General features: G+C 51.2%; 1 protein-coding gene across 1 annotated transcript in view; it reads right to left on the minus strand.

The window, feature by feature from the left end:
- Nucleotides 1-9,523, minus strand: part of CCDC170 (coiled-coil domain containing 170) — a 123,349-nt gene extending 113,826 nt beyond the window's left edge. Inside the window, exon 1 of the mRNA XM_056126319.1 lies at nucleotides 9,458-9,523. Within this exon, the coding sequence (XP_055982294.1) occupies nucleotides 9,458-9,523 (66 nt within the window). The remainder of the gene's footprint in view (nucleotides 1-9,457) is intronic.
- Nucleotides 9,524-12,247: the final 2,724 nt, after the last annotated feature.

A 12,247-nucleotide genomic window follows, 5' to 3' on the forward strand; every position in this document is an offset into this window, starting at 1 on the left:
GTTGAATATACAAATTAATTCTCTGGTTATCATCAATCTTTTAACTTTTGATTCTGGAATAATTTTTGACTTAAGAGAAATGCTGCTAAACCAGAACAGTGTTTCCCTGTACCCTTGAACCAGCTTTCTCTAATGTCCATAATTTACATGGTCAGTGCATGATTACTCAGACCAGGAAATGAACCTGAGCACAAAGCAGCCCACTGAACTGCAGGCCTTGTTAAGTCTCCCCAGATTTCCTACCAGTGATTCCTTTTCTGGACCAAGAACCAATTCAGACTCCCGAAGTTGCCTGAGTTGCCTTGGATTGGGTGGGGTGGGGGTACAGGGGCATTTGTGTGGTTTCCGGGGCACATCTGGTGTGCCAGGGACCTACTACCTAGTCTGAGCACAGGCTCGGAGATTCACTCCTGGAAGACCAAGTGGGACCAGGGAAAGCATCTAGCCCCTGTTGCAAGGTTAGGTTAGGTCTGTTGAACCTTCTCTGGCCCCTGTACTGAATAAGTTTCCTTCCAACCACAATCTTGACACTTTCGAAAAGCACTCAACTGTTTTTGGGGTAATTTTGCTTTTTGTTTTTTAGAAAAGTTTACAAAGGAAGTTTTTTTTACTGTTTTATCGTGACCAGATGGGAACCGTTTCTTTATGCTAGTACAAAGCCCTTGTTTATTTAAAATAAAATAAAAATATCTATTCATCTCGTTTAAGCCCCACTGACAACGGAGTATACTTCCTAAGATTTGATTGGTTCATAATCTAGAATGATTTATTCTTGGGAAAGGGAACAAGTCATTCTATAAATCCTTACAGCCAGATCACAGATATTTGTAATACTGGCTTCCTTGTTCACACCAATTTAGTCTAAGTTGTATTTCTAGACCTTTATGTATCTTCCTTACCAAATTCTTGTCTGATAGATCTCTCAGGCACTCTCGGAGGTTAATATGCTAAAAATGTTCTAATGTGGTGACAGACTTGTTCACATCTCTCTAGAGATTTTCCTTCTGTTAATCACCACTTTATATATTTTAAAGTCATAAAAACTTGAACTTGATAGTTGTAGACTGTGTTACAATTTGTATTTGCTTCACACAACCTGCCAAAGAGCGGTGCTAATTACCCCTTGTTTCAAAGACAGGATGGGGCTGGAGAGATAGCACAGCAGGTAGGGCGTTTGCCTTGCACGCGGCCGACCCATGTTCAATTCCCAGCATCCCATATGGTCCCCTGAGCACCGCCAGGAGTAACTCCTGAGTGCAGAGCCAGGAGTAACCCCTGTGCATCGCCAGGTGTGACCCAAAAAGAAAAAAATCAAAGACAGGAAAGAAAAGAAATGCATTCAAATTCCCATCACTGGTACATGCTGGTCTGGAGCGATAGCACAGCGGGTAGGGCGTTCGCCTTACACGCGGCCAACATGGCCGACCCGAGTTCGATTCCTCCGCCCCTCTCGGAGAGCCCGGCAAGCTACCGAGAGTATTCGATATGCCAGACACAGTAACAACAAAGTCTCCAATGGAGACGTTACTGGGCCCGCTCGAGCAAATCGACGATCAGCGGTACATGCTGGAGACCCTGCATTGGGTCAGCTCCTTAGGGTGGGTAAATGCTGACATCACACTGGAGCTGGTGAGCCCCTGGGTGTGTGGCCCCTGGTACTCAATCAAAGCAGAGTCACCGGTGCCAACTACACCTTTTGGATGACTGCTGCTATTACTTTCCATAATGTGGTGACGCCTCTTATTTCAAATGCGCAGCAATGTTCTACTGTTCAGCTTCCAGCTATATTCATAAATATCCCCCAAAGGACATCTCTGCCATCTACATTTGAGCCACGACCCTCCAGTTTGCATTAAACGGCTCCTATATTTGCCACGTTTCCTAAGCTACCAAAGCTCCACTAAAGATGTGATTTAGTGATAAAAAAGAAATACGAAGGGGGAAAAAAAAAAACTGTAGCATTACATTTGGTTCAAGGTGTACACTAACAAAAGCTGTCTGCTCATGCATTGGACCTCTTGATTGTCAGACTCACGGATGTTACCGGACATTGGGGGCTGTTATATTCATGGCTGTGTTCTTGCTGACCCCTTCCACCCATGAGCCCTCCCCGACTGGTGGTGAAGAGGGGTTCCTAGGTATTGATGTTGGTGTTGGTAGTAGCAGCTGATGGCTGTGATGTCAAGGACGATCCTACAGATGATGAAGAAGAGTACAGGGCTGAGGAGATAATTCAGAGGGTAGGGCATTGCGTTATATGCAGCTGGCCTGGGTTTGATCCCTAACACTGTATATAGTCCCCTGAACCCTGCCATGAGTGATCCCTGAGCACAAAGTCAGGAGTAAGCTCTGAGAAAAGTAGGTATGGCCCCCCAAAAAATAAATAAAAGAAAGGAGAAGGAGGAGTTGAAAGAGAAGGAGAGGAGGTGGGGAGGAGGAGAAGGAAGAGGATGAGAAGAAGGAGGAGGAGAAACTAGAGGCGGAGGAAGAGGAAGAAGGGGGAAGAGGAGACTGACACTGTCCTTGATTCTGTCACTCTATCACATAGTTTCCATAGATCAACTGTGAAATCCCGTAATTACACTATGTGATGAATAATAATGCAGTGCCATGTTTCAGATGAAGAAACTGAAGTTATAAGTGTCATTTTTTGCCCAGGTGTCATAGATAAAATGACACCCATTCTTGTCTAAACCTAAGCCAACAGTCTGTCCCTGCAGTATCCTGCTGCTTGAGTTGCTCACTAACCCAGTTTTGTATTTTTGCCTCTTTTTCAGTGCATCATGGGAGGGAAAGAACTAACCTTCCCAAGGAGAACGAAGTCATGGCTCCGTCATCTGTTAGTGGAGCATCCACCTGGTGACGAAGGGGAGGAGGTGGGGAGGAGGAAAAGAAAGAGGAGGAGGAGGAGGAGGAGGAGGAGGAGGAGGAGCAGGAGGAGGAGGAGGAGGAGACAGGGTAGTCTTCCGGCTCTGCCTGCTGAGTCTAATTAGACTGTCTCCCACCCAGCGGTTCATAAACTGATGCATGAACAGCTCTCACACAGCTGCCCTTTCTGCCTCTGCTTTATCCTCGGTAACATTTAGATCTTTCCAGGCAAGTCAAGTCTTGGTCCTGATGAAAATATCCTTTATGCAGGTACTAAACGTTATCCTAAAAATCTCAGTATGCAGTGCCAGAGAGACAGTACAGGAGGTAAGGCATAGCAGGCTTGCATACTGCTATGTCAGTCACCTGTATCACTGATGGTCCCCTGAAGCCTTAAGCCTGGAGAGTATGACCCAGACATCCACTCTCCCCCACAGAATATCTCTCTATGCTGTGATAAGATGACCCAAATACAGATTGACTCACAGCTAGAAATCTCCATTCCCCCTTTTATTGATTGATTGATTGATTGATTGATTGGCTTTTGGGGTCTCACCCGGCAATGCTCAGGGGTTATTCCTGGCCCTACACTGGCGCCAGAGCTCAGGGGACCATATGGGATGCCAGGGATCAAATCCAGGTTGGCTGCATGCAAGGCAAACGTCCTCTCCACTGTGCTAACACTCCAGCCCACATTCCTCCTTTTATGGGAAGACCCGGAGATATCACCAGTGAGAAGTATCAGCAGGAGAGAGGCAGAATGACCCTGAGCCTCAAGGTGGGACACAGGGAAGCATATGACAGCCACCCCCCCCCACACACACACACCAGAAAACAAATCATTAGATTAGATACACTCAGAAAGGGCTGCAGCGATTGCACAGCAGGTAGGGCATTTGCCTTGCACGCTGCCAACATGGCCAACCCGAGTTCGATTCCTCTGCCCCTCTCAGAGAGCCCGGCAAGCTACTGCGAGTATCTCACCTGCACAGCAAAGCCTGGCAAGCTACCCATGACGTATTCGATATGCCAAACACAGTAACAAGTCTCACAATGTTACTGGGCCCACTCGAGCAAATCCATGAACAATGGGAGAACAGTGACAGGAACAGTGACACTCAGATAAACCTATTCTAGGAAATGGCCTAGTACCTGAAAATATCAGTATCGGCTAAGGCAAAGCAAAGCTGAGGAGTTATTCCAGGGTCAGAGATGCATCAGAAAATATAATAGAAAATATAATATGAATGCTGACCCGTGTGCGTGGTGCGGGGGTGGGGTGGGGGGTGGAATGCAGTAAATGGTATTACAGGAACCAGAGGCAAGACTTGAGCAGAGAGCAGATTAGAACAATCTCAGGACTGTAATAAAGTCTCTGCATCTGGTCATTGTCCTTTGGTGAGAGGACGCCTATAGTCATAGTGATAACAGACCGGGAAGTTTATAATTTACATTGTACTGTCTGTCTGTCTGTCCACCCGTTGTTCATCAATTAGCTCATGCGGGCCCAGTAACGTCTTCATTGTGAGACTTCTTGTTACTGTGTTTGGCATATTGAATACTCTCGGTAGCTTGCCAGGCTCTCCGAGAGGGACAGAGGAATTGAACCCAGTTTGGCTGGGCTGGCTGCACGCAAGACAAACGCCCTATCACTGTGCTATTTTGTCCCCATTACTGTTATCATAACACAGTGAGAGAGCTGGGGCAGCTTGTGGTCCTGAGGATGGAATCAGGGCCTCTCACATATGAGACTGTACCACATCTCCATCCTAGGTTCCTATTTTTATTTTTCTTCCTTTTTCAGGGGAGCCATACCTGGTTGTACTTAGGAGTTAGTCCTGGCTCTGTGCTCAGGGATCATCTGGAAGGGCTCAGGGGATTATATGGGATTCTTGGGATCAAACCCAGGTCAGCACCGTGCAAGGCATATTAACACCTTGTCTGCTGTACTGTCTCTCGAGCTCCTTATTTTCTGTTGCTTGGCCATTCACACCAGGAGGTACTTCTCAGTGCTCTGAGCTGAGGCTCTTTTAGTTTGTTTTTGGGTCACACCCGGCAACGCTCAGGGATCACTACTGGAAGAGCTTGGGGGACCATACAGGGTGTCAAGTATTGCACCTGGGTTGGCTCTGTGCAAGGTGAACCCTGTCCCAGTTATATCCTCTCTGGTCCCCTAGTTCAGTGCTCTGGGCTTGCGCCCAGCACACTCTAAGCTTTTGAGCCGTCTTCCTGTCCTCTGGTGCACCTTTTTTTGGGAAACAGCAGAGAGGATTTCAGGGTAGCTCAGGATCAGCAGTCTGAGCTGAAGGCTGGCTCTGCTGTGACCCTGGGCCCTCGCCCTGCCCTCAAGATCTCTGTTCCCGCCTGTCATAGGAAGGAACAAAGTGCCTTCCTTCTGCGGCTGCTGGAGTTTGAGCTGAGTGGCCTTTGGAGCTCAGAAGGGCACTGGACTCTTGGCACTGACAATGCTTTATCACGATCACAATCATCCTGTTGTTCATCAATTGCCTCGAGCAGGCCCCAGTAATGTCTCCTTCATCCTAGCACTGAGATTTTTTGGGGGGGTCACACCCAGCGATGCACAGAGGTTACTCCTGGCTCTGCACTCAGGAATCACCCCTGGCAGTGCTCAGGGGACCATACGGGATGCTGGGAATCGAACCCGGGTTGGCCGCGTACAAGGCAAACGCCCTACCCACTGTGCTATTGCTCCAGCCCCAAGCCCTGAGATTTTAAAGTGCCATATTCAAGGCCCTTTCAGGGTTAGGAGAATGCTTTATACGATCGATTTATTTTTCCCCTGGTGGTGGTGGTGGCTTGATCACACCCAGTGGTACGAGGGATGGACCCTGGGGCTCAGGCATGCAAAGCATGTGATCCAGCCCTTTGAGCCGGCTCGCGGCCACAATCACAGCTGCCTGTGCTGCCTTCTCCCAGCCTTCCCTGTGCTCTTGGTATGTTCCTTGTTCCAGGCTGTCTCTAGAAAGAGTTTACCCATGCACTATCTCCTCCCCGTGCTCTCTCCCAAACTCTTCTGCCTCCTGCTTCTGGCCTCTCTGGCCGCTTCCCCGAGATCATGCCTGGCCTGGCTAGAGCACAGAGCTGGGACATAGGGCACTCCCAATCCCTAGGCTGGGCCTGTCTCTTATTAGTGGGGACAGAAAGTGGATAGCATCTCACAGGCCTGAAGCCAGAGCAGAGTGAGAGCCATAGTCAAGCCCATGAAGCATCTGTGCACAGCTGCCACTGGCAGATGTCCACCCTTGCCCTCCTCGTGGCCTTTGGGCCCCATTTACAGGCCGTGGAGAAGGCCCTCCCCCTATCTTCCCCTCTCCCAAGAGTGCCTGGTGAACTCCCTCCACAAAACGAGGGACCAGCCACTACAGCCTGGATTGGGATTTCTGGTGTCCCTTGACACCTGACAGCACAGGGCGTCATAAGGTGGCTGGCCCCCTGCAGGCCCATCCAGACTAGGTGGTGGCCAGCTGTTCCGTCAGACTTGGCCGTCCAGATTCTTGGGAACTGATGCTATGAAATGCTTCTGCAAACAGGGAGGAATTTGCAAACAGGGACAAGTCTGCTCTCGGCCCCAGAGCTGGCTGACGGGAAATTCCTCTCAATGTGCTTGTCTTGGGCAGTGATCAGGCGACCACGCAGTGCCAGGATTGAACCTAGTACATTGTACTAGTTTTCAAAAAACATAAAGATAAAATAATTTTCATTTTTTTTAAATTTTCTTTATTTATTCAGCCTTGGGGTCACCAAATCTGGTGCGGTGCTCAGGGCTTACTCCTGATTCTGCTCTCAGGGATCACTCCTGACAGGGCTCAGGAGACCAGATGGGGTTTTGGGGGTGAACTGTGTCCACCTGCTACTAGGAAAATGCCTTAAACTATCTACCTCCCTGTTCTCCCTCTGACCCCATATTTCTCTCTCTCTCTCTCTCTCTCTCTCTCTCTCTCTCTCTCTCTCTCTTTCTCTCTCTCTCTCTCCACTCCCCCTTCTCATCTCTCCCCATTTATCTTGCTGGAGAGCAAATCCAGAGCTCACATCACGCATACAAAACATGTATATGTTTTATTACACTTAAGACTCTCTATTCATAAAGGGCGTCTCACTACACTGGAAAGATGGAATTACCACACAAAGAAAAGTATCAGTTTTATCTGTAGCACTGTAGCACTGTCCAGTATCAGTTTTATCTGTAGCACTGTAGCACTGTCCTCCCATTGTTCATTGATTTGCTCGAGTGGGCACCAGTAAGGTCTCACAACAAATTGTGAGACTTGTTGTTACTGTTTTTGGCATATCGAATATGTCATGAGTAGCTTGCCAGGCTCTCTGAGAGGATTCGAACCAGGGTCGGCCGCGTGCAAGGCAGTCAACCTAAATGTCCAACAACAGACGTGTAGATAATGAAGTGTGACGTGTAGATAATTCATATGTCTGTAAAAAGCACAAATTTTCCACAGACATACCTAGAATCAGTGAACTCTCCCTATATCAGTGTCAGAACAAACCCCTCCCTGGGTGAGACCCTGTGTCTCATCCCTGGGCCCCCACCTGCATTCATTCTGGGCCCCCAACTGCATCCCATCCCCAGACCTCCACCTGCATCCCATCTCTGGACCCCAACTTTGCTCCATCCCTGGACCCCCAACTGTGTTCCATCTCTAGACCCCACCTGTGTTCCATCCCCAGCACCCCAGCCCACCCCACACAGTCACTCTCTAGAAGGCAAGGTCACTCACAGTTGCTATTTTTTTTTAAACAAAGCAGAAAGATTAAAAAATATATTTTAGGGGCAGGAGCGATAGCACAGCAGGTAAGGTGTTTGCCTTGCACGCGGCCAACCCGAGTTTGATTCCCAGCATCCCATATGGTCCCTGAGCACCGCCAGGAGTGATTCCTGAGTGCAGAGCCAGGAGTAACCCCTGAGGATTGCCGGGTGTGACCCAAAAAGCAAAAAGACAAAACAAAACAAATATGTTTTAATTGTCATGAAATGCATGTAATATAGAATTTACCATCTTAGCACATTTTCCGTTGTTTTAATTTTTGGGTTTTTTTTGTTTGTTTTGTTTAAGCACCTGGGAGTTCCTAAAGCCGGACCTGCAGAGCCAGGCATCGGATGCAGACCTTCTCGTATGTGTGTGCAAGGCAACGCCCTTGGCTCACAGCTACAGCCGGTCTGGGCTGCTAATTAATCCCTCCAACATGTCGGTGTGTCTCCCCCCCCCCCCCCCACTAGAGCATGCGGTCAGTATGGCACAAGGGACACTGCTTACGTTTACAATTCCACAAAATACAGCTGACCCCCTTCTGAGCGACTACCCAGACACACTCTCTGCCTGGTGGGGCCCTGCGGCCGGATCCAAAGGGGCGAGTTAACAAGACTGAGTCAGGACGTGTGTGAGTGTATGCGTGCTTTAGCATAAGTGCATGATGTGTGTGCATGTGTGTGGGCGGGTGCATGCGCGTGTGGGTGCAGGAGTGTTTGCATGCGTGCCTGCTTGTGTGTAGGAGTGCACGAGAATATGTGTGTGCGTGCATAAGAGTGTGTGTATATGTGTGCATGTGTTTGTGAGTGTGTGCGTGAGTCTGTGTGTGCGTGCGCGTGTGGGTGTATGCGTGCATGTGTGTGCGAGTGTGTGCGTGAACGTGTGGGAGCATGCATGCATGCATGCTTTTGCAAGTGTGTACACGCATGTATGCTAATGTTTGCGTGCGCGTATGGGTGCATGCGTGCACGTGTGTGCGAGGATGTGCATGCGCGCATGAATCTGTGTGTGCGTGCATGAGTGAGTGTGTGTATGTGCGCGCCCATGCGTGTGTGGGTGCATGCATGTATGTGTGTGCGAGTGTGGTGGGTGCATGCGTGCAAGCATGTGCAAGCGTGTACATGCATGTATGTGCTAATGTTTATGTGCGCGTATAGGTGCATCCGTGTATGCGTGCATGCATGCGCGAGTGTGTGCATGTGCATGTGGGTGCATGCGTGTGCGAGTGTGGTGGGTGCATGCGTGCATGTATGGGCGAGTGTGTATATGCATGTATGTGCAAGTGTGTGCGTGCGCGTGTGGGTGCATGCATGCATGCATCTGCGAGTGTGGTGGGAGCGTGCGTGCATGCGTGTGCGAGTGTGTGAGTGCTTGTGTGCAGTGCATGTATGTGTGTGTGCGTTTGTTTTAGCATGTCTGAGCCTCGAAGTCCCCAGCACCTGTCTCCTGGGAGTAGAAGCCTAAAGGGACGCCAGAACAGCTGAGGCCGCTTCTGGAGTGACCAGCCAGCGCTCGGCAGCTTCACTAGACCTCGGCCGGCCCCTCTGCGTGAGGCAGCAGCTGGTCCGAATCAGCCTCGCTGATAACTGCAAAGGCCACAGAACCAAGGGGAGCAAATCAGCAGCGGGTCCCGCTGAGCCGGCCAGCCGCGGGGGTCAGAAACCCGGCCCGGCTGCTCTACAGGGGGCCGACGTGCTCGACTGGCCGCGGGCCTGTAGCTCCGCTCGCGGGACGGGGACCGGGGCGGGGACAGGTCCGCAAGGTGGCCAGGCGCTGTGCGGAGTGTCTCGGGGGCGCTCGGACCGTACCTCGGGCGCGCGCGGCGGGGCGCGGGGGGCGTCGCGAGTCGGGTCCGGGCGCGGGGCGCGGCTCATCGCGGGCTCGGGGCGGGCAGGGCGCTGGAGCCTCCCGGAGCGTGCGACGCGTCTCCCCGGCAACCGGGAACTCCCGGGGCCCTGGCGAGGATGCCACCCAGCTGGGCGGCTCCAACGGCCCCGGCCTCTGGGAAGGGGCGCCCCGGGGTGCGGAGCAGCCCTCGGCGCTCCCGAGAGGGTCCTCCCGGGTGGGGCGGGCGGGGCAGCCGAGCGGAGTCTCCGGTGGTCCCAGGGCGCCCAGTCTGGGCAAAGCACCCCGGGATGATTGTTTCTGAGGGGACAGTTCCAGGGCCTGGCAAGTGTACTTAAGCAGGGGCAAGTGTCTTGTTCAGATCTTCTTGCGCACGGGGGTAGGGTGGGGGGGGGAGGGGGGGGAGTGGACCAAACGTTTATTTAGCACCTACTGTGTGCAGGCACCAGGTTGCATGCTCTTGGGGTCCCAGGTTTGACGTTCCTGGCGACTTAGTATGACCGTTGGTTGTCTGTCGTTTTGTACCCAGCTCTGCAAGTGATGTCACGTGCTTTCATGGGACCTCAGCCAATCCTGAAGAGAAACAAAAGCAACCGTGACTTGGAGGCAGGAAACGCTGGTTCTCTTACAAATGTTCCAAAGTGTGTTCTCCACAAACAAGAGGTGATGATGAGCAAAACTTTACATTGGGGTTTTTGCTGATTTTGTTTTGGGATTGGGGTTTTTTGGTTTTGTTTTGTTTGCTTTGGTTTGGTTTGGGGGGGTTATTGAGAGGGGGCGAGGGAGGCACACCTTGGGGGTGCTCAGGGCTTATCCTGGCTCTGCACACAGGTATCACTTCTTCTGGTGCTCCGAGGACCATACGGGGTGTCGTCCCAGATTTGCAATGTGCTAGGCAAGCACCCAACCCTCTGTACTATTTTTTTTTAATTTTTATTACTGAAACTCGGGTCGGCCATGTTGGCTGCGTGCAAGGCAAACACCCTACCGCTGTGCTATCGCTCCAGCCTGGCAAGCGACCGAGAGTATCTCGCCCGCACGGCAGAGCCTGGCAAGCTCCCCGTGACGTATTTGATATGCCAGACACAGTAACAACAAAGTCTCCAATGGAGACGTTACTGGGCCCGCTCGAGCAAATCGATGAACAACGGGAGGGCCTTTACCTTTACCTTTACCTTATTAATGAAACACCATGAGGTACAGTTGTAGACTTACAAATTTTTGTGCTTGGGTTTCAGTTATACAATGATCGAGTACCCATCCCTCCACCAGTGACCATTTTCCACCACCACAGATCCCAGTATCCCTCCCACCCCACATCCCCCTCCATCCCACCCTGCCTCTGTGGCAGAGCATTCCCTTTTGTTCTCTCTCTCCTTTTGGGTGTTGTGGTTTGCAAAAGAGGCATTGGCTTGGGTTGGTTTGGGGACCACGCCCAGTAGTGCTGGGGGGGGGGGGGTTACTCCTGGCTCTGCGCTCAGGGATCACTCCTGGTGGTGCTGGGAGAGAGGGAAGCTATCACTTGGGGTACTAGGGGTGGAATGCAGTTTGAGCACTTGCCAGGCAAACGCCCTCTTGGCTGAACTTTCACTCCCAGTCCCAAGACATGAGCCTTTTGCGATGAGGAAGTGAATATAGAAGTTGGCCTGGAGTGGACCGCTGGGGAGTGAGGAGTGAGGGCGGTAGCCCAGACTGTAAGACCTCACAGTAACCTAAGGTAACACAGGTGGTGGCAGAACCAGAAGGCACAACCCTGGGTGCAGTTCTAACAGGAAGTGCTGGGGTTCTTGTGGTGGGCCAGCCCCTCACCCTGTAGCTTCCATGACTGTTGTTGAAGATTTCTTGGCCTTGGCCCTGACGGTCAAGTGTCCCATATAATGCCTAATGCCTGGGTTCCCATCACACGCTACACACACACACACACACACACACACACACACACACACATGCATTGTCACTTGATGTTGAAGATTTCTTGGCCTTGGTCCTAATGGTCACTGTCACTGTCACTGTCCTCCCGTTGTTCATCGATTTGCTCAAGTAGGCCCAGTAACGTCTCCATTGGAGACCTTGTTGTTACTGTGTTTACGCCACGGGGAGCTTGCCAGGCTCTGCCGTGCGGGCGAGATACTCTCGGTAGCTTGCCGGGCTCTCAGAGAGGGGCGGAGGAATCGAACTCGGGTCGGCCATGTTGGCTGCGTGCAAGGCAAATGCCCTACCGCTGTACTATTGCTACAGCCCTAATGGTCAAGTGTTCCATATCCAATGCCAAATGCCTGGGCCCTCGTGACAGTGACACCCCCTCCAAAACACACACACACACACACACACACACACACACACACACTCTGACACACATTGTCACTTGATGTTGTTGAAGATTTCTTGGCCTTGGCCCTAACAGTCTAGTGTCCCACATCCAGTGCCAAATGCCTGGGCCCCCCTCACAGCCCCCCCCCCACACACACACACACATTGTCACTTGATATTGTTGAAAATTTCTTGGCCTTGACCCTGACGGTCAGGTGTCCCATATTCAATGCCAAATGCCTCCTGCACCCCTCACACACACCCCCTATACACGCACATACACATACACCCCCCCCCACACACACACACACGCATACACTAACACATGCATTATCACTTGATTTTGTGGAAGATTTCTTGGTCTTGACCCTGATGTCAGGTGTCCCATATCCAATGCCAAATGCCTGCCCCCCCCACACCCCCTACACACACACACACACACA

This window comes from Sorex fumeus, unplaced genomic scaffold, assembly GCF_029834395.1.
Source record: "Sorex fumeus unplaced genomic scaffold, SorFum_2.1 ptg000061l, whole genome shotgun sequence".
In the NCBI taxonomy this organism is placed as follows: Eukaryota; Metazoa; Chordata; class Mammalia; order Eulipotyphla; family Soricidae; genus Sorex; species Sorex fumeus.